Source organism: Linepithema humile, chromosome 1, assembly GCF_040581485.1.
Source record: "Linepithema humile isolate Giens D197 chromosome 1, Lhum_UNIL_v1.0, whole genome shotgun sequence".
NCBI classification, from domain to species: Eukaryota; Metazoa; Arthropoda; class Insecta; order Hymenoptera; family Formicidae; genus Linepithema; species Linepithema humile.
In genome coordinates, this window is record NC_090128.1 from 41,225,147 (window position 1) to 41,248,029 (window position 22,883).

Here is a 22,883-nt window from a genome sequence, read left to right on the forward strand (position 1 = left end):
AAGATAGAAAGTTCTATAAAATATGGAAATGAAGCTAAAAATCTCTACTTTAAGAATCAATTTATTTCAATGTTGCAAAATAAATTTATTGAAAATGGCGGATGACAAAGCGCGAGCATGCAAAATTGAAAAATAATGGTTCGAGTTTGCGACGGTGCACGGTATAAACAAAAAATTGTAGCTTATTGGGATCAAAAGCGTACAAAAGTACAGAGTCTCCTCTTTAAAATGCTTTTTTATGCATCTCGATACGATGATTTTTCGCCGAGAGATTCGCATTTGAAGAAAAAGGCAGATTCTTACTTCAAATGCGAATCTCTCAGCGAAAAATCATCGTATCGAGATGCATAAAAAAGCATTTTAAAGAGGAGACTCTGTACTTTCGTACGCTTTTGATCCCAATAAGCTACAATTTTTTGTTTATACCGTGCACCGTTGCAAACTCGAACCATTATTTTTCAATCAATTGTTTTGCATCCGAAGGAGATGTCTGCAGATCTTTTGTGATTTCTCCGCCCTGACTTTTTGTTTATGCTCGACCGCACATTGCGAGAAGAGTGCTTGATTTCTCTTGATCTTTTTCTTTCGAGACGCGTTACTTATTCGTACGACTTCGTCAAAGTAAACAATAATTAATCTTTTCGCATTGAAATTATTGGTCAATTATGGCGACGATAAGTCCTGAAAAAGCTGCTCAAGTTGTAGCGTTAATTGAAGATGGGAGAAGTCGAAGGTACGTTGCTGAGGCACTTGATTTATCAGTGTCAACCGTGCAACGTGCTTATGCTAGGTACTTGGAGACTAATTCTGTCCAAAGAAGACCTGGTTCGGGACGTCCTCGTTGTACGAATGAAAACGATGACCGATTTATTGTTTTAAATTCATTAAGAGACAGACATCGAACGGCTGTTCAAATTCGAAACAATTTAAGAGATGTCCGCGAATGTAATGTATCCGTTGACACTATTCGAAACAGATTAGCGGAACACGGTCTTTTTCCGCGCAGGCCAGCAAATGTACCTTCGCTTATGCGTCGCCATCGCGTAACTCGACTCAATTTTGCTGTCGAGCATGCAGGCTGGACATATGCAGAATGGAGTACCGTTCTTTTTAGCGACGAATCTCGTTTTTGTCTGTATTCTTCAGACGGACGAGAACGAGTATACCGTCGCGTTGGAGAACGATTTGCAGACTGTACTGTAAGTGAGAGGCCTAGAAGTAAGAATCTGCCTTTTTCTTCAAATGCGAATCTCTCGGCGAAAAATCATCGTATCGAGATGCATAAAAAAGCATTTTAAAGAGGAGACTCTGTACTTTCGTACGCTTTTGATCCCAATAAGCTACAATTTTTTGTTTATACCGTGCACCGTCGCAAACTCGAACCATTATTTTTCAATTTTGCATGCTCGCGCTTTGTCATCCGCCATTTTCAATAAATTTATTTTGCAACATTGAAATAAATTGATTCTTAAAGTAGAGATTTTTAGCTTCATTTCCATATTTTATAGAACTTTCTATCTTTATTATTTACGAAGTTATCGTCAGTTGAAATTTGATGAATTTTTCCCACATTTTCAGTGTACCGCTTTTTTTTCGGGTGAGTGTATATATATCAAGAGACACGGTAGTGTCTCGCGCCAAGTTCACGCGCAGCGCAAGACCGACCGTGTATCTTTACGCGAGACGGAAGGTTCAGATGAGCCGAGATTATCGGATCTCAATAACGGCTGGGCCGATTAAGTTGGTAATAGGCTCAATCAAAAGCGCATACCCAAATTACATAAGAAAAATATGCTTGTTTTTGCTCTGTGTGCTTTATAAATCAAGATATATGCATCCAAAGTCGAGAAATCTAAAAAATCATCATTTTTCTCGGATGTCACGCTAAAATGTAACGCATGTCTTATTGGTCAGCGTCGTCAGCACGCAACCAATCAGAACGCACACAACTCAAATTTCTAATATGGCGGCGCTCAGACCTGTCAGATCGCAGCTTTGATGATATTAATTAACGTTGATATAATTAATATCGGTCGTAAAATGTATATATAACGTGTTGTGGAGACAAATAAAGATAGTGTATATCAAAATAATAGTATTATTTATGAAAAAAATTTTTTTTGATCTTAAAGTGCAGAAGTGTAGCAAGACATGTTGACAACACTCTCAGTATTCTGTGGTTAGTGGACAGACAGAACAGTATGAAATTGACTGGAAATGATAAATATTGTTAGAACTAATTTAGTATACATAGAAAAGAAATATTAAACTTGATATTTAACCCTTTATCCCGACGGTTCTTTTCGGCACCTTTAATCCCGACTCATGGGTCGCTTTGCGTCTTTGCGTTATTTGGATCAGTAAAAACGCTTTAAAAAATCTGAAAAAATTCATGGAGCTTCTTTCAACCTTCAACTTGAAGTCCCAATTATAATATTTCGATAAAAATTATTTTTTTATATAGTTTGTTATTAAGAAATGGAGGTACCTTACAGCACTTTGAAATTTCGCTTGGGTCGAAAACGACCCATGAGTCGGGATTAAAGGTTAATTTTATTTATTTTGGACAAATCATACACTAAAGTCTCGAATCATGTGCTTTTTTGACAGAAAGTATGATAAAATTAAAATTTATACAATCATACTAATTATCACTATGCCTTATGTGACAATTGTTTAGAGACTTTAGTGTATGATTTGTCTAAAATAAATAAAATTAAATAATTCAAAGTTTAATATTTCTGTTCTATGTATACTAAATTAGTTCCAACAATATTTAAAATTTCCAGTCAATTTTATTACAATCAAAACAAAACAGTGTTTTACCTTTCAAAAAAATTGTATATATTAAATAAAAAAAACTGTCGTATATATATTATTAAAAAAAAAGAAATAATATCTATCAAAAAATTACCTTTTTTAAAAAAAGGTAAAAAAAAGGCGCCAAGTACACGTTCTTGTCACAACTAAAACAAAACAGTATTGTTTTACTTTTCAAAAAAATTGTATATATTAAACCTTTCAAAAAAACCTGTCATATATATTAAAATTTTCAAAGAAAGCTATCCTATATACTTCTTACAAAAAAATATGATATCAGGAAATGGCACCAAGTGGGACTAAGGAACTATGAAAAAACTTGTATACTATTTCTATAAAACTCTTCTATAAAACTCTTGTACATAAAGCTGTCGTATATATAATTAATTATATTATATACTATATTTTATCTTATTTTACATATATTATACTATATATACTATATATATTATTAGATATACTATATATATTATAAAAAAATAAAAAAAATATTTAAAAAATAAAAATATTTATTAAAAAACGCAAAAAAACTTGGCGTTGCTACACCTCAAAGTGATGAAATTAACATGTAGTTTACTGTAAGATAATGAATCAAAGAACTTGAGGAAACATTCAAATACTTTCTTTTTAAATTTATATGTATTTCTTAAAAAAATATTAATAAAAATATGTTACATTTTCAAAAGTGCATTTTTATATTTTTTACGTATTACAGAAACTTTGAGAAAATATCCGACTGTACCTGTTCTGAATCGTGTCTGCACTAAAGACATAAACATTCCAACGACGAACATCTATGTGTCAAAAGGAACTTTAATCTCCATTCCGGTATTAGGAGTATATCGTGATCCATCAATATATCCAGATCCGGATAAATTTGATCCCGAGCAATTCAACGCGGATGAGATAGCGGCTAGACATCCTTATGCTTATTTGCCTTTTGGAGAAGGACCACGAAATTGCATCGGTAAGAATAAATTAATCTATTTATATATTTAATAACAGGGGATCATACAACTAAATCAATTCGAACAACGCTGCATCTGCCCTTTCGCCGTTACAAGTATTTTTGTCTTCTTTTTTGACTATTATACCTAGATAATTAAATGTTAACAATGTTGGCCAATTTGCCAACATCGCTAACATTTTGTTTGCTACGTAGTTACACTTCTTTTTTTCATTAACATGGCCATTTGAAATCTTGTAATTATGATCTCTGATTTGTAATTAGGAACCTTGAAATTTACAGCCACCTAAAGATTTCTTAGACTACTAATACTGCAATACTAATTTTGCATAAGTTAAAGAAATATTTCCTCTTCGTAATCAGAGAAATTGTAACAACTTTGTTGCTAGTTAATAAAGCTAATAATTATAGATTGAACTGGAAATTATTCCGTTATTGCATCTACATCTAATTTTCATTTGCAAGTCAAAATTGCACTTGTGAGTCTCTTGTCGAAGTTTAAGTTCAAGCTTCATCCTTGAACTCCAGTTCCACTCTCTTTCGATGAACGACCTCTTGCATTTGTACCCAAAGACGGTGTGTATTTTATCATCGAGCAGCGATAAAAAATTTTTTTTAAATATTGCTGTGTACATTATATATACAGTGTATCTCATAAATATTAAATAGTACAATAGATTTAATAGAGAGTGAGAAAAATGGAGAGAAAAGAAGAAGGAAAAAGAGAGGGAAAAAGAGGAGATAAATATAACACATTGGCAACCTATGTGAACTTGGCACTCGACTTTTAATAAATAAAGTTTTAAATAAGTAAAATAATAGTACTTCGTTGTAGTTGTTTGTAGTAAAAATATTTTTGTTTGTAGTTCAACCCATTATCAAAAAAAAAAATGTTTAAAAAATGACTGTCACCCGACTTTAAGATTTTTCAAATCCGCTTCTTCCACGTGATTCGGAATTGTTTGTAGTTGTTTGTAGTGATTTTCCTTTCGTTTGTAGTTGAATAGTTTAAAAGTTACAAAATATTTGCAATAAACAAATAATGTAACTTTGACAATTTTAAAGATTTTTCAAATCCGCTTCTTCCACGTGATTCAGAATCGTTTGTAGTTGTTTGTAGTGATTTTCCTTTCGTTTGTAGTTGCACTGTTGAGAAGTTACAGCAGTAAAATGGATAGAGAAAATACATATCTTCGCCACTTTTTGAAAAATCTTCAAAATTGACAAAGTTCACTCTTGGCTAATTGTTTAAAGAATCATAATTTTGAAACGGTGCAACTACAAACGAAAAGAAAATCACTACAAACAACTACAAACGATTCTGAATCACGTGGAAAAAGCGGATTTGAAAAATCTTCAAAATTGACAAAGTTACATTATTTGTTTATTGCAAATATTTTGTAACTTTTAAACTATTCAACTACAAACGAAAGGAAAATTACTACAAATAACTACAAACGATTCTGAATCACGTGGAAAAAGCGGATTTGAAAAATTTTCAAAATTGACAAAGTTACATTATTTGTTTATTGCAAATATTTTGTAACTTTTAAACTATTCAACTACAAACGAAAGGAAAATCACTACAAACAACTACAAACAATTCTGAATCACGTGGAAAAAGCGGATTTCAAAAATCTTTAAAATTGACAAAGTTAAATTATTTGTTTATTGCAAATATTTTGTAACTTTTAAACTATTCAACTACAAACGAAAGGAAAATCACTACAAACAACTACAAACGATTCTGAATCACGTGGAAGAAGCGGATTTGAAAAATCTTAAAGTCGGGTGACAGTCATTTTTTAAACATTTTTTTTTTTTGATAATGGGTTGAACTACAAACAAAAATATTTTTACTACAAACGAAATACTCTCATTTTACTTATTTAAAATTTTATTTATTAAAAGTCGGGTGCCAAGTTCACATAGGTACATTGGCACAGCACTGATAAATTAACATGCAATAAGAAATAAAAATCGGATTAGGAGCGTATGTACATGTGTGTATAGTGTGAAATGGTATGAGTGTGAACACGCGTGACCGGATTTAACTGGACACGCATTAGCATTCTCCAAGTAGGATAAAATAAAGTAAAATTAGAATTTAAATTTTGGTAAGATAGATATAAAACTAAATGTAAGAAAAATGTATATCCGAAAAATCTCAATAAACCATCAATTAAAATCTATGTGCGGTGTAACAAACATAATAGTTAATCGTCAAATTCTTGTTAATCGTAATGTACACAAAAAATTCCTTTTGAGAGTTAAAAATTTTAGTAATATACTTTATTTAAAAAAAAGAAACTTTTTAACACGTTGCATATTATAGCATGGTAAAGTTAAAATAGCCCATTATTAAAACTTTGATCTTGAATTTCTCAAAATTGTGACATGATGGAGCATCATTACGAGCGGCATTGTATTAAAAAAACCTATTAAAGAAGATGCCTAACATTCATGTGTTCGTAAAATGCTATTTTTTGTAGAACCTTGTTATATGAGTTATAATTTTTAGAACGTGTTATATGCGTTATATGTGTTATAATTTTTAGAAGAATTTCGGCGATAATGTTTGAAATACATGTAATTACAATGAAATAGGAATTCAAGTAAACACATGTTTTAAAGCATAAAGCATAAAAATGTATCGTTTATTTTGTAGATATTTCTATACACAGATTTCTTACGTTATTTTATTTTTATCATAAAAATTGATGACATTTGAAAGCTGCTGCTGCACTACAAACTGCAATCTTCTTGTTGTATGTTCTTATGTTAATTCTTTTTTTTTACTAATTTAAAAATATTAAAAATTACTTATTTAAAATTCGCTTATTTAAAAATTCAATCATACGTTAGCTCGATTGAATTTATTTGTATTTATTAAATTTTAGCGAAATTAAGCCGTTTTTGTCTTATAGGTCTTTTGAAAGAAATTGCTGAACAGATAGATAAATATGACAAAAACTATTAGGAAAAACTACGTTAGAGCCTTTGGCATTCGGCAGTCCAGAGCCAACGTTGCTATTAGATAAAAACATAGCATTCCAAAGTGCGACTAAAATTTGATAAAAAATTTTAATTATTACATTTGAATCATTATATTATAATAAATCTATGTATAATTGTCATGTTCCTTCCAATTTTTTTTTATTAAATAAACAAATATTATAAAATTATATTAAACACACTAATTGAAAAAAATAGCTGAGAATAATAAAATAAAACATTTAAAAATAATGTCGACATTAAATTCGATTATTAAGTTGTAGAAATGTAATCGCGTATTGAAAAAAATTGACGAGAATTAATTCAATGTCAATTGACAGAAATAAGATTCTAATAATCTGTATAAATTATTTTGGCAGTATAATGCTTTATAATTACCAACTGAATATAGGTCATATATTTCTTCCACCAAATGTACTTTTTGTATTTCGAGCCAAGCGCGGCAATGAAATAATAACTGTACATAATAATGTGAACGACAGTATTCAAAAAAGCTATTACGGGACCTTGTTCACCAGGCAGCAATTTCAAAAAGCACCACGAAATAAAGACCGTTGCTGTGGAGTGCATGAAGTTGGCCCCCCTTTTTTTGAAAATGACAATTCTGACACTTGTTCCAGGTTGTTCTAACTTTGTTCCAAAGCGATATTATTATATTCCAAACGGTTCACCAATAAAACGAAAAAAACAATTTTTTGAAGTGGCCCCCTTTTTTTAAAAAATCAAACTATTTTTGATCGCTATAGATTGTTCTAATTGTTCCAAACATTGTTCCAAAATGACAATTCCGTAAGTTCAACGAGAAGCTCGGAAAACAAAAAAACATTTTTTGAGGTGGCCCCCCTTTTTTCAAAAATCAAACTTTTTTTGATTGCTATAGATTGTTCTAATTGTTCCAAATATTGTTCCAAAACGACAATTCCGTAAGTTCAACGAAAAGCTCGGAAAACAAAAAAAAAGTTTTTTCACAAACGGATTCTCGGACCAAGAGTAAACGTACTCTTCCCTTCTTGTTCCAATCATGAACTTTTTGTTCTGAGTTGTTCTAGGCCTACGAAACGTAGTTCTGCAATATATATCTCGTATCGACATCAGTTCTCTCAAAATTCGGAAAAATCGACTTTTTAACAATTACCGTCAAGAGTAAACGTACTCTTCCCTTCTTGTTCCAATCATGAACTTTTTGTTCTGAGTTGTTCTAGGCCTACGAAACGTAGTTCTGCAATATATATCTCGTATCGACATCAGTTCTCTCAAAATTCGGAAAAATCGACTTTTTAACAATTACCGTCAAGAGTAAACGTACTCTTCTCTTCTTGTTCCAATCATAAACTTTTTGTTCTGAGTTGTTCTAGGCCTACGAAATGTAGTTCTGCAATATATATCTCGTATCGACATCGGTTCCCTCAAAATTCGAAAAAATCGACTTTTTAACAATTACCGTCAAGAGTAAACGTACCCTTCCCTTCTTGTTCCAATCATGAACGTTTTGTTCTGAATTGTTCTAGGCCTACAAAACGTAGTTCTGCAATATAAATTTCGTATCGCCATTGGTTCTTTCAAAATTTCGAAAAATCGACTTTTTAACAGTTTTAATAGTTTAAACAGTATAGTATGAATCTCGCAACACAATCGGTTCTCCAAAATTCAAAAAATTCAATTTCTTTATTTTATAATATGCAAATAGTTTAGTAGGATAAGTCAACCTCTATACAATAAGCCTCCTGCATCTGCGTTTTTATCTGCCGCAATCTCAGTTATCGGCAATTTGCAAAATGTTAAATAATTATTAAGGAAGAAAAGGATAGAACTTGAAATGTATACATTTTAATTTGCAAATTTTCATCACGTAAAAAGTACAATAATATATTGTGAGAGAGAAAGAGAGGGAGGGAGAGTGAGAGAGAGAGAGAAAGAGAGAGAGAGAGAGAGAGGAGAGGGAAAAAAAAGGGAAATATAAAGTATGGTCATGCAGATAATAACCTAATGTAATGTATAATCGGGAGTATTCGCGTGCTATGATAGTATTTTAAAATAAAACATATTTTAACATTATTATGATAATATATTTATTGATAATATTCTATAAAACACATTTCTTTGGTTTAATTATTACAAAAATAGGTAGGGATACTTTTGATCATTCCTTTGGCGTGATTATTACAAAAATATTTTATGTTTCTATGTAAATACACATATTTACATCGCGTTTTACTTTAACGCATACTTTTTTTGGCTAACGTAACATGTCATCGTATTCAATCCAGTTGGTACCATTACGTACATATGCAGTGGAATGACCAACTGACGTTTTGGAATGTTGTCCGTGGTACACAACACATCCAACATGAGTGTAATTTTGCTCATTTAATTGAATAGATAATGGAATATCTTCCAAAGCGGTTATAATCGAAGATTCGATAAATAGTTGTGCACCGTATGATACGTTCATAGAATGTTCCTTATCACATTTGCTACATCTAAGTTTTAAAACTTTTCCCTCTTTTATTGCATCAATAATTTTTGCGTAACCGTGTTTGTTTAATATCTTCTCATTTACTGGTAAAATACATTTCTTAACAATTTTTATGTTTCCACATATTTCACATGTACATCTTTCGATATAGCTATAATTTTCTTGAAATATATATTCGCATAAATTGACAATGTTTGATAAGGCATCTATTGTTACAATGTCAGGAGTTGCCGTATCTTGTAAAAAGTATGTAACATTTTTCAAAAGTTCAGCTCGCATTTTATACATCTTTTTAGTCGGACCTATTTGTACAAAAGATTTTATAAATTTAAAAGCGTCTGTTGTTGCTGTATCTATAGTTCTTTTAAATTTATCATATACGCATGCCGCGGCGAAAATTTGCACAATCAAAGCCACTATCAAAGCCGCACATTTTTGACGATTATATTATTGAATCTTATTTTTAAAACAGAAGAAGTATTTTGGCAACACACTTACATTAGAATAACGTGGTTTTTATTAATATATCAAATGTGTCGCAATTAAAACATACAATTAAATGCGTTTTGTTTCTTTATTGTTTTTATTTCGCCAGTTTTGTTCTGTTGCTAACTCGCAAGGTTCTTTATCTGATTTGTCAGAATTTACTAATTTTATATCTAATTTTGGTAATGTAACCACTTCTGATGTCTTGTGATGCGTATTAATACTTGATGCAGATGAAGATACTGGTCTGTTAATTTCTGACATAGCTAACTTTGCTTTACCAGAAAAAGATTGAATATGTATTGTTAAAAATTTATTTATTCGCATTGATTGCGAACTATATTTTAATAATCTGTGTTTAATATCATTAAATTCTGACTCAACTGCAGATGAACTTGCATTTATTTTACCAAATCCAAATTTTGATATCATTACTCCGGAGTACAATGGAAAATATGGTAACAAATATTTAATTTTTTGCACCATTGCTGGACAGTAATATGGATTTATGTCTACACCCTCAATAGCATTACGTAAGTTATTAACACAACTATCAAAGATTGTTATTAACCCAAGCAATAATTAGATTATTATCAGTAGAATTAAGTTCCTCGCTATTTTGATGTGTATCTCTTTGATTATCTGTTAACAACAAATCCGATTCGTCTACATCGCGACCAATCTCATTACCCTGATCAACAATTTCATTTATATCAGGAACTCCTTTGATTGTATTACATAACAAAAATCGTGATTTCTCGGATAAAGTATCTTGCTGATTTTCATCTTTTCCAACAGTTTCACTAGAACAGAGAATAATCGCTGCTCGCACGATTTGTTGTAGATCAATGAAATCTGTTGTTTTTGTTAGCAAACACATTATCATTATATAAAATGTTTTAACTTTAGGATGGACAGATGTAAAAATTTTCCATCTAGTTATAAAACTGACATAATGGGAAATATCTAAACGCAAAAAACATGCAGGCATTTTCTCGTTGTTATTTGTAATTAATAAGAAACATCTTGATAAATATTCTTTTAAATCATTACAATTACCAAATGCTCTTACAATAGCACCCATTAATGCCCTATCAAAGTCACAAACTATTTGTTGTGGACATGGAAAATTTGTTTTGTGCAAACTACCAATTCGGCGTATTTCAAATAACCAATAAAGAATCGCATTCGTGTGTTGCGCAGCGCTTAACATTTGAAATATTGGCATCTTTGCAGTTGGAGTTTCGCATACTATTTGATACAAGAATATATGATTTGACAGTTCTCCATTTGGCAATTTTAGTTTTTTTTACCAAGGATCCAGTCGCATCTATTGAAATATATTTTGGATATTGCATATAGATTGCTAATTGTTCTAAAGTCCAATAATGAACGAAAAACTAATGAGATAGAATGTATTGTACCGGCATGTAATTCATACTTCATGTTAAAAATATTCTTTATCGGATCTGTTTCGTGATTTGCGCCTAAATTAATATCTTGCCTCTCTTGTTTCGCTTTTCGCAATACGTTGTTATTAGGTAAATGTGGAGGTTCTGAATCGCCTAAGTCCATAAGTTTGTCTGCTTCCGTTCTGCGCCACCGACAAGGTAATTCATGATTTTTTGCCAGTATTTTGGATACATCTATCCTCCTCTGTCCCTTGAGCTGACGTTTTCTTTCATGTCTTACGGATTCATCAAAATTACTAATCTTACATTCCATGATAACGTCGGATTTAGGTGGAGGTTTGTTAACAACATGACCTAAAAAGATACAATTGCATTCTTTACATGACCCCTTAACGGTAAGATATATGCCAGTTTCTGAAATTTTAGAATTTTTAAAAACCAACGCGCACGGCAGCTTTATCGCTTTATAAATAGTTGCATACATCTTATCTGTCCAAATTTTACGCCGTAACATACAATAATTGTGAGAACTCTGTTTCTTATCAAAATATAATACATCTTCAGGAGACATGCCAATCCAATCTTTATATGAAAATGTGACATTAAATTCAAGAGTTTTATCTCGTGTAGAAGTATCGAGAGAAGATGTACTACTTTCTAAAAGTGTGGAATCTGATATATTAATATTGTGAAATTTTTGTATTTTATCTTTAATTCCATATCGGTATTTTATCATCATATAAATATATTTTGGTGTAATATCATTTTTTAACGCTGTACTTATCTTTGTGTATATTTTGTTACTCGGTATAACTGGTTCGCCATACTCGTCCAACAAATCTTTATAATCTAGTGATAGAATAACGTCCAACAAACGTTCGACGTATCTGGCCATTCTACTATAACATGACACGCGAGAATAAAAATAATGTCATTAATATAATAAAAAATAACAATAATATACATCAGAATAGCTATACGTACGCTATAATATACATCAGAATAGCTATACGTACGCGCGAACAGGTTTCAAAACACTGCTTTCACTGAATTTCTGTATATAACTATTTCTGTATGCTCTACACTCTACAGTAACCACAGAGACACTGCCACTGCCGTGTTTTCAAGAACAAAACACTAGCGAAGTTCTTGCGCGATCCTCCACTGTGCTTCTTATATTTATTTATTTTTCGTTAGCTTACAACTCGCATGAACGCGGTAGATACAAAACTATCAGTAAATTTGACAAATGAGAAACCTTCTGAGTTAATAGCGGAAAAAACTGGTAAAATAAGAACAATAAAGAAACAAAACGCATTTAATTGTATGTTTTAATTGCGACACATTTGATATATTAATAAAAACCACGTTATTCTAATGTAAGTGTGTTGCCAAAATACTTCTTCTGTTTTAAAAATAAGATTCAATAATATAATCGTCAAAAATGTGCGGCTTTGATAGTGGCTTTGATTGTGCAAATTTTCGCCGCGGCATGCGTATATGATAAATTTAAAAGAACTATAGATACAGCAACAACAGACGCTTTTAAATTTATAAAATCTTTTGTACAAATAGGTCCGACTAAAAAGATGTATAAAATGCGAGCTGAACTTTTGAAAAATGTTACATACTTTTTACAAGATACGGCAACTCCTGACATTGTAACAATAGATGCCTTATCAAACATTGTCAATTTATGCGAATATATATTTCAAGAAAATTATAGCTATATCGAAAGATGTACATGTGAAATATGTGGAAACATAAAAATTGTTAAGAAATGTATTTTACCAGTAAATGAGAAGATATTAAACAAACACGGTTACGCAAAAATTATTGATGCAATAAAAGAGGGAAAAGTTTTAAAACTTAGATGTAGCAAATGTGATAAGGAACGTTCTATGAACGTATCATACGGTGCACAACTATTTATCGAATCTTCGATTATAACCGCTTTGGAAGATATTCCATTATCTATTCAATTAAATGAGCAAAATTACACTCATGTTGGATGTGTTGTGTACCACGGACAACATTCCAAAACGTCAGTTGGTCATTCCACTGCATATGTACGTAATGGTACCAACTGGATTGAATACGATGACATGTTACGTTAGCCAAAAAAAGTATGCGTTAAAGTAAAACGCGATGTAAATATGTGTATTTACATAGAAACATAAAATATTTTTGTAATAATCACGCCAAAGGAATGATCAAAAGTATCCCTACCTATTTTTGTAATAATTAAACCAAAGAAATGTGTTTTATAGAATATTATCAATAAATATATTATCATAATAATGTTAAAATATGTTTTATTTTAAAATACTATCATAGCACGCGAATACTCCCGATTATACATTACATTAGGTTATTATCTGCATGACCATACTTTATATTTCCCTTTTTTTCCCTCTCCTCTCTCTCTCTCTCTCTCTCTCTCTCTCTCTCTCTCACTCACTCACTCACTCACTCACTCACTCACTCACTCACTCACTCACTCACTCACTCACTCACTCACTCACTCACTCACTCACTCACTCACTCTCTCTCTCTCTCTCTCTCTCTCTCTCTCTCTCTCTCTCTCTCTCTCTCTCTCTCTCTCTCTCTCTCTCCCTCTCTCTCTCTCTTCCTCCCTCCCTCCCTCCCTCCCTCCCTTCCACCCTCCCTCCCTCCCTTCCTCCCTCCCTCCCTCCCTCCCTCCCTCTCTTTCTCTCTCACAATATATTATTGTATTTTTTACGTCATGAAAATTTGCAAATTAAAATGTATACATTTCTAGTTCTATCCTTTTCTTCCTTAATATTTATTTAACATTTTGCAAATTGCCGATAACTGAGATTGCGGCAGATAAAAACGCAGATGCAGGAGGCTTATTGTATAGAGGTTGACTTATTCTACTAAACTATTTGCATATTATAAAATAAAGAAATTGAATTTTTTGAATTTTGGAGAACCGATTGTGTTGCGAGATTCATACTATACTGTTTAAACTATTAAAACTGTTAAAAAGTCGATTTTTCGAAATTTTGAAAGAACCAATGGCGATACGAAATTTATATTGCAGTACTACGTTTTGTAGGCCTAGAACAATTCAGAACAAAACGTTCATGATTGGAACAAGAAGGGAAGGGTACGTTTACTCTTGACGGTAATTGTTAAAAAGTCGATTTTTTCGAATTTTGAGAGAACCGATGTCGATACGAGATATATATTGCAGAACTACATTTCGTAGGCCTAGAACAACTCAGAACAAAAAGTTTATGATTGGAACAAGAAGAGAAGAGTACGTTTACTCTTGACGGTAATTGTTAAAAAGTCGATTTTTCCGAATTTTGAGAGAACCGATGTCGATACGAGATATATATTGCAGAACTACGTTTCGTAGGCCTAGAACAACTCAGAACAAAAAGTTCATGATTGGAACAAGAAGGGAAGAGTACGTTTACTCTTGACGGTAATTGTTAAAAAGTCGATTTTTCCGAATTTTGAGAGAACTGATGTCGATACGAGATATATATTGCAGAACTACGTTTCGTAGGCCTAGAACAACTCAGAACAAAAAGTTCATGATTGGAACAAGAAGGGAAGAGTACGTTTACTCTTGGTCCGAGAATCCGTTTGTGAAAAAACTTTTTTTTTGTTTTCCGAGCTTTTCGTTGAACTTACGGAATTGTCGTTTTGGAACAATATTTGGAACAATTAGAACAATCTATAGCAATCAAAAAAAGTTTGATTTTTGAAAAAAGGGGGGCCACCTCAAAAAATGTTTTTTTGTTTTCCGAGCTTCTCGTTGAACTTACGGAATTGTCATTTTGGAACAATGTTTGGAACAATTAGAACAATCTATAGCGATCAAAAATAGTTTGATTTTTTAAAAAAAGGGGGCCACTTCAAAAAATTGTTTTTTTTCGTTTTATTGGTGAACCGTTTGGAATATAATAATATTGCTTTGGAACAAAGTTAGAACAACCTGGAACAAGTGTCAGAATTGTCATTTTCAAAAAAAGGGGGGCCAACTTCATGCACTCATACTTTTCTTTCGTTTTTCAATTTTTGAATTATAAATGTGTCACATTATAATTTTTCTCTTTTACACAGTAGGAAACTACGAAATTATTTGATAACGACTGAAAATTTTATTATCTCAAAGGAGAATTTATCGTAAATCTGCTTTCGATGGCTCTTGCAATCGATTTAGCATTGTCTCGAGAGAGAAGCTATAGACATTTGTTACAGTAATTACAAATCGCACAATAAAGTTATAAAGTCTGAAAATATTTATTACAAACATTAGTGCTATTTATTGGTGTATGCTTTTACTGCAGTAGTCAGAAATTCTCATGATATGCGCGTTTATTTGTTTTATAATTACATTTTTTATGGAAAATATCTTATGGATATTTTACATGAGAGCGTTTTAGTAATATACTCATTATGATATCTTAATAACATTTTCAGAAAATTGAGATATATTTGGGAATTAAATGCATAATAAGGCTCAAGTGATTAAAATAATCATATAAAATTAATAAGAGCGCAAAGAGTCAGAATGCAAGATCTTCGCACGCGTGTGAAAGATTATGTAATCATATTAGAAAGCTTATATGGAAAAGTATCATAACTTTGATAAAGGATGAAATTTACACAATACTAGGGTTGCACCGTTCAAATTTTGAAAACTCATGACATAGTTTTAATGAAAACATTGTTCCAATTCAGAATTTTTTTAAATACTCTACTGTAAAGTTGCTCATTTTGAGTTGTGTCTCTTTTCTATCAATGGAATGATATCAGAGATCATATAATTAATTATACACGTATGTTTTATTTTACTTACTTTTTACGTTATTAACGTACGTCTTTTTTCAAGATACAACGCAATCAGTTGTTGATGTGCAACTGACAAGTACACGGTAGTTCTGCATTGATATAGGTCATACAAACATCTAAATTTGTTATTAAAAATATTCAACTCATGTATTTAATGCGTCCCTCGCAATTAAGGTTCAGTGAATGTAATATTAAAAAAGAAAAACCTAAAACATATTTGCAAAATAAGTCAGTAAACAATTTTTCTGTCTTTTATATAAAAGTTGTGCTTGAAAATAATATAAAGAATCTAAAAAGTTTAATTTAATCGCATTACGGCATAAAATTTAATACAATGTATAATTGGATGGTAATCTGATAAATTATTAATTTAATGTTATTAAGTTAGATTAAAAGTTTTTTTTAAGCAAAACAAAATCATGCTATTGAATTTTAATATATATACAGAATGTCCCTAAAATTTTGACAAAGCGCTCGTGTGCAGATAGAACGGACTAAACTAAATTGAAAAGTCTTGTACCATTTTGCAATTTTCGCAACAATTAATGAGTTATTAATTACTAAAGATCGCGAATAAGTGCGTATCCGTCTAGCCTGCTGCCGAATGCAAGCGCGCGGCGAGATACAATAAAAAACGGGAGACAATCATATCTCAGAACAGGTTTTGCCGCTTGTAATGAACAACTCTCCGCGCGCTTAACGACTTGACGGCTGTAATTATTTCAGCATTACAGGACTCTCGCGGTTCATGCCTACTTTCTTCTTCTTACCGCACGCGCTGCAGCCATTAAAGCCAGCGTCGCCGAGGAGTGGTACTATTCAATTAATCGGTTCAGGATACACGTACTGCATAGGGCAGCGCTCGGAATTAGTTGCACATTTCGGGCCGATTCTGGAGACGACGTCTCCTGTCCCCCCACTACCGCCCGGTCGCTGGCGGCCGAGCCGCCGATAGCTCTGGTTCAGGAGCGTTTTATATTAGAAATAGACTAGATTGTTTAGGCATCTCTCAGGAAATCGTAACATTGGCTTAGTTTACACCGATTGTTTAGTACACGTATCAAATACTAAATCAGCTTCTTTGATTGGTGTAGATTTTACACTAAACGATTTATACCTATCGAAGAAGCAGATTTAGTATTTGATACGCGTACTAAACAATCGGTGTAAACTAAGTCATTTTCTTTACTACATAAATAATGTTTATTTTCATTAATACATAATATATATATTTAATTATTAATAAAAATAAACATTATTTATGTAGCAAAGAAAATATTACTATTTTTTGAGAGATGCCTCAACAACCGAGCCTATTTCTTATATAAAACGTTCCTGCGTCAGAGCTATCGGCGTCTCGACCGCCAGCGGCCGGACGGTAGTGGGGGAACAGGAGGCGTTGTCTCTTAAATTGGCCCAAAATGTGCAACTAATTCCGAGCGCTGAGATAGGGCATAATGCTGAAATAATTACAGCCGCCAAGTCGTTAAGCGCACGGAGAGTTGTTTATTACAAGCGGCAAAACCTGCTCTGAGATATGATTATCTCCCGTTTTTTATTGTACGTTTTTTTTTATACGTAATTTATATCGTTGGTCTTTGAGTTATCGGACACTTTGTATAAATATTGCATTATAACTCGTTAAATCAGGGCTGACAAAATGTGGCTCGCGAGCCGACCTCTACTTCGGACGCTTCTGCCTCCAACGCGTCAGCCGGCAGAACCGACCGACGTCTGTCAGGACCGTAGATAGCCCATCGTGCGAGATTGCGGGGCCATCGTGAATTTTTGGAAATTTCGATGTTTAACGACGTAGTGAATGTATCGTGAATAAAATGAAGAATGAAAATATTAATGTGACAAATGGATGCGCTTAGTATTGCTAATAAGTTCTTTAATGTCAATATTAATTTGCGTTGAAGCGAGACGAGATTGATGTTCTAACAATTATTCACGATACATTCACTACGTCGTTAAACATCGAAATTTCCAAAAATTCACAATGGCCCCGCAATCTCGCACGATGGGCTATCTACGGTCCTGACAGACGTCGGTCGGTTCTGCCGGCTGACGCGTTGGAGGAAGAAGCGTCCGAAGTAGGGGTCGGCTCGCGAGCCACATTTCGTCAGTCCTGCCAGTGTTGCGATATAGGACCGGTTGTATGCGCATGTGCGGCTCTGCGCATGTGCGGTGATGGAGATCCAGTGCCGTTATATGTGTGTGTTGACCGTATGGCGGGACGTTTTGACATGAGAAGGTTAGGTGACTACAAATAAGGTAAGATTTATTTATTTACAAGCATGGAATCTACGGAGCCAGCAGTTAAAAACCAAGAAGTAGAAAATTTCAATCAATTTCAAAAAATTTTGAAATATTTTTAATGTAGCGAGGTAACGGTACCTTGTTTAACTTGTATGAGACACTGTACTGACGCCTATTGCCGCACATGCGCATACAACCGGTCCCATATCGCAACACTGAGTCCTGCGTTAAATATTCCGGGATAAGTGTCCTTTATAAGGACACTCTCTTTGGACAACGTTCAGTGATGAAAAGACGTTCGAAGTGTTCGTTTCACTTGTCAAAAATATAGGAAGTTAGTGTACATTGTGACTTCTACGAAACAGAATCTATCATCAAAGTTCTTTCTAAAGTTTTTTCTTTACAAAGAAAATACAACAACAATTCAAGAAATTAGTGTACTATCAACTACGAATATTTTCGTATGATACTGATATTGAACAATAGTGTTTGGAATAGTGTTTGGAAATTCTTTCGCCGATTCTTAAAAAAACTAGCAACAGCTGGACATCAGTAATTTCTTTATCCGTAATGAATTCGGAAATTATGGAATTTTCTACTTTGCTTTTGACTGTCCTCACGGCGGTTTGTCTATATTATTTTGTAAGCAAGTTATCTTATTTCGAACGACTGAAAATTCCGCATGTACGGCCAATTCCGTTATTGGGTAACATGGCACCCTTCATTTTCCGACGCGTAGCCATGGCGGACAACTTACTCAACATATATAATTTATTTCCTGATGCAAAGTATTTTGGTTTCTTTGAATTTATGCAACCGAAATACGTGATCCGTGATCCAGATCTGATCAATTCAATTGCTATTAAAAATTTTGATTATTTCTGTGATCATGAAAGAGTAATAAACGAAGAGTATGAACCAATAGTCAGCAGGAATTTATTCTGTCTGCGGGGCAATGAGTGGAACAAAATGCGAAAGCTTCTTAGTCCAAGCTTTACATCCAGCAAAATAAAAATAATGTTTGAACTGATGTGTGAGTGCGCAAAAAATTTCACCGATTTTTTAATTACTGAATCTGGAGACACCGGCAAGACATACGACATGCAAGACATGATCTCCAAATACTCCAATGATGTGATTGCCACGTGCGCTTTTGGTATCAATATGGATTCTTTCAAGCATCCGAATAATGACTTTTACCTGCTCGGCAAGAAAAATATGAGTTTTACCAACCCCCGATTGGTGTTTACATCTCTCATGAATAGAAACTTTCCAAACATTGCAAAATTATTTAGAATAAGGGTGTTCAGCACAAAAGCGAACAATTTCTTTAAGAACATTGTCACCAGTATAGTGAAGGCCAGGAACGAACAAGGAATTGTTCGTCCGGACATGATTCAATTGATGATGGAAGCTAAAGACCAGGACCATAGACCTACGTTCGATATCAACGAGATAACCGCTCAAGCATTCGTTTTCTACCTGGCTGGATTTGATTCCGTGTCAAGAACTATGTGCTTTGCGGCACACGAGATTGCTGTTAATCCCAACATACAGAGCAAGTTGAAAGAAGAAATCGAAGATGTTCTCAAGGAAACCAATAACAAACCTACATATGAAGCCATCAACGGCATGATATATATGGATGCCGTTGTGAAGGAAGTCACGAGATTTTATTCATCGATTTTCCTCGATAGAGTGTGCGTTAAGGAATTCGTATTGCCACCAGCGACACCGGATGGCAAACCGATCAAACTTAAGCCGGGAGATACTATTTGGTTCCCGATTTACGCTCTGCATCACGATTCCAAGTATTATTCTCAGCCAGAGAAATTTAATCCAGACAGGTTCCTGAATGACGAAGTGGATAATTCCGTTTACCACCCACTCGGTATCGGACGAAGGATCTGCATAGGTAACAGATTGGCCGCAATGGAAACAAAAGTTATGCTGTTTTACTTGTTATGGCATTGCGATCTCGAACCTGACACTAAAACCAAAAATCCTATCGTTTTGGGAAAAAAATCGTTCGCTTTGACTTCGGAAAATGGTTTCTGGTTAAAAATGCGGGCGAGGAAATCATCGATTTCTACCTAGAAATTCTTGTCAAATGGGCAAAAAATTTGAAACATTTATTGCATGTAATGTTTACTTTAAGAATTAAAATCATATTAAAAAAAAAAAAAAATGGGCTTTATAAGATATTAATATATAACATATCAAAAGGCCTGAGTTCTGAATATATTGGAATAAAATGTCATGTATTCAATAAAAATGTCATTCTATATATATTATATGTATATGGTATATTATAACATTTTTAATAAACATGGCAACAATAAATATTAATTTCTTTATGTATAAAACTGTATTAGTATTTAATATACTTTGTCATTATCTATTTCGTCTCACCTTAAATGTATTTTTTTTTATCACAATTCAATTAACTTGATGTCGTCAAAATATTCAAACGAGGAAAATATGCAAAAATGAAGAAGACAACTGATCGGTCAACCTGCGAGAAAGATTGGTTGAAGGAATTGAAATTATGCGATAAAAAACTCAATACTACACTCGAGTGGTATAAAATATTTAAACTTATTAAACAACGATAAACCGAAACATGAACAGAGAGAAAAGTTTTGCATATTTTTGCATATTTTCCTCGTTTTGAAAAACATAAGAAAAGGAAAATGATTGATCGCTGTTGTGTGTTCTACAAGCTATGGCAGATAACTCATATGCGTTCGACGGTGGAATCACATGGTTTGGATTATCTATCCGTTACCGTAACACACCGTCATATTATACTATTTTATAACGCTGACAACTCAAGTAAGATTTTTTAATTTACAACTCCAAAAACTATTTTGAGTCCTTTGACACATATGGAAAACGTTCGAAATCTTTAACTGATATACGGTGGCCTTGCGACGCAGATTTATTGTGATCTTTATTTTATTTCTGTAATGAGCGTTTGAGTTCTTTAACCGATATGCGGTGGCCTTGCGGCGTATATTTGTTTTGATTGTTATCTTATTTCTTTCTGTAACGAGTGGTTGCCTTCTATTATCCTTTCACTGAGGATGGCCAAAATAAATGTGCCGAAACGTTTGATATAATAATTTGTTAATTATTCTTTGAGCATCCAACACCTGTGCTCTGGATCGATATAGCTATTTTACATTATATGATAATTCGTTTATTAATAAGGTCCAAATTAAACATTTCTTTTTTTAATAATTCGAAAAAGAATAGATATTTTTACGAGAAAAATATGAAAAAAAAAAAATCTTTGCAGGCAATAGCAAACGTCGATGGAACGTTTGAATACAGTTTCATATTCAATACCGCGCATAGCTGATATCGCGATTACGTATTCAGTATTATTCGCTTGGATATCGAAACATACCGGAAGCGGTTTGTTATTGAGGTCAACCAGAGCGTCCGAGACCAGGATCCTGCCTTCGCGCACTACTGTTTGCAACACCAGTCCATATTTTGCCATGACCTTTTCGTTTCTCAGCACCCCGCGCGACACGATTGCCAATTGCAACACCTCCGCCTCGTCCACTGGCCTTCCCAGGTTCCATGTGAAGCTCTGGATGCAAACGAGAAATGAATTATTGAGAGCGTAAGTATATCCTGAAGAACATCTCATTAGATTTTTATTCGGCAGAAGAACTGATAGATGGATTGAAAGTTCCGCGATATTGACAGACATTTAATTGACAAACGTCGTTCACTGAAATTAAATTTCTGATCGTTGAAAATTAGCATTGAGTGAGAAAACTGTTTTTCTCGATCTCTTTTTTTCTACGGCGTCCTATTTCTAGAAATGCACTTTGTGGAATTTATACAATCAGAATACTCTTTTGAAATGCTTGTGTGGAAATAAAATGTAGCAATATACAGGTATAATTAAGCATTCAAGATAAAAAAAAGAATTATGTTTTAATTATGTTTATGGCTTTACAATTTTGAAAAAAAAATTGCGCTCTATCCATAAAACATTTCTTTGGTTTTCAGTAAATTTTTTATTTAATTTTTTGTTTCTTGCAAGATATAAAAAGATTTCTTGTCGTCATTACCGGAGAAAAACGTTGTCGTTTTTAGCATTCTCATGAATTGATTATATTGGCACAAATAAAATAATTTAAATCATAATCGCGAGCTTACACGCATTCAGTCCACACGCACGTAAAAGGAACGCACACGAAATGGCACGGCATGCGAGTAGAGGTACGTAAATAAAATCGGGAGATCAATAAATTGTGAACTTGAATGTCCACAAAAAGGACCGCGCAATATTTCAGAAAGACCGATATTGAGAAAACGACGTAAAGACCGCCGCGCAGTGAAAAGCGATCTATTATTTACGCTCGAGAAGCGCGAGGTGCCTCTTCGAGATTTTTAATAAAGTTACGCTCATCGCCACGTCGCTCTAGTTTCATTTCTGTCGTCCTTTTAGCAAAAAGTAGAGGAATTAAAAAGAGCCGAGAAGAATTGGAAAGGATAAAATTGCGAAAGCAAAGAAATATTTTAATGATGTCTAATGAAATCAGAGAGTAGTTTATATTATTATAAAATTAAATTCTCTCGCAACCGCATT

General features: G+C 33.1%; 1 protein-coding gene across 1 annotated transcript; it reads left to right on the forward strand.

Moving 5' to 3' along the window:
- The first annotated feature begins 18,028 nt into the window (after window positions 1-18,028).
- Window positions 18,029-21,396, forward strand: LOC136998468 (cytochrome P450 9e2-like). The gene has a single exon (XM_067351142.1). It carries the CDS (start codon window positions 18,842-18,844, stop codon window positions 20,366-20,368), a length of 1,527 nt encoding a protein of 508 aa, XP_067207243.1. The 5' UTR covers window positions 18,029-18,841; the 3' UTR covers window positions 20,369-21,396.
- Window positions 21,397-22,883: the final 1,487 nt, after the last annotated feature.

Bases quoted from the DNA above. Each gene is read 5' to 3' on its own strand.
- LOC136998468 (XM_067351142.1), top strand. From the start codon at position 18,842: ATGAATTCGGAAATTATGGAATTTTCTACTTTGCTTTTGACTGTCCTC.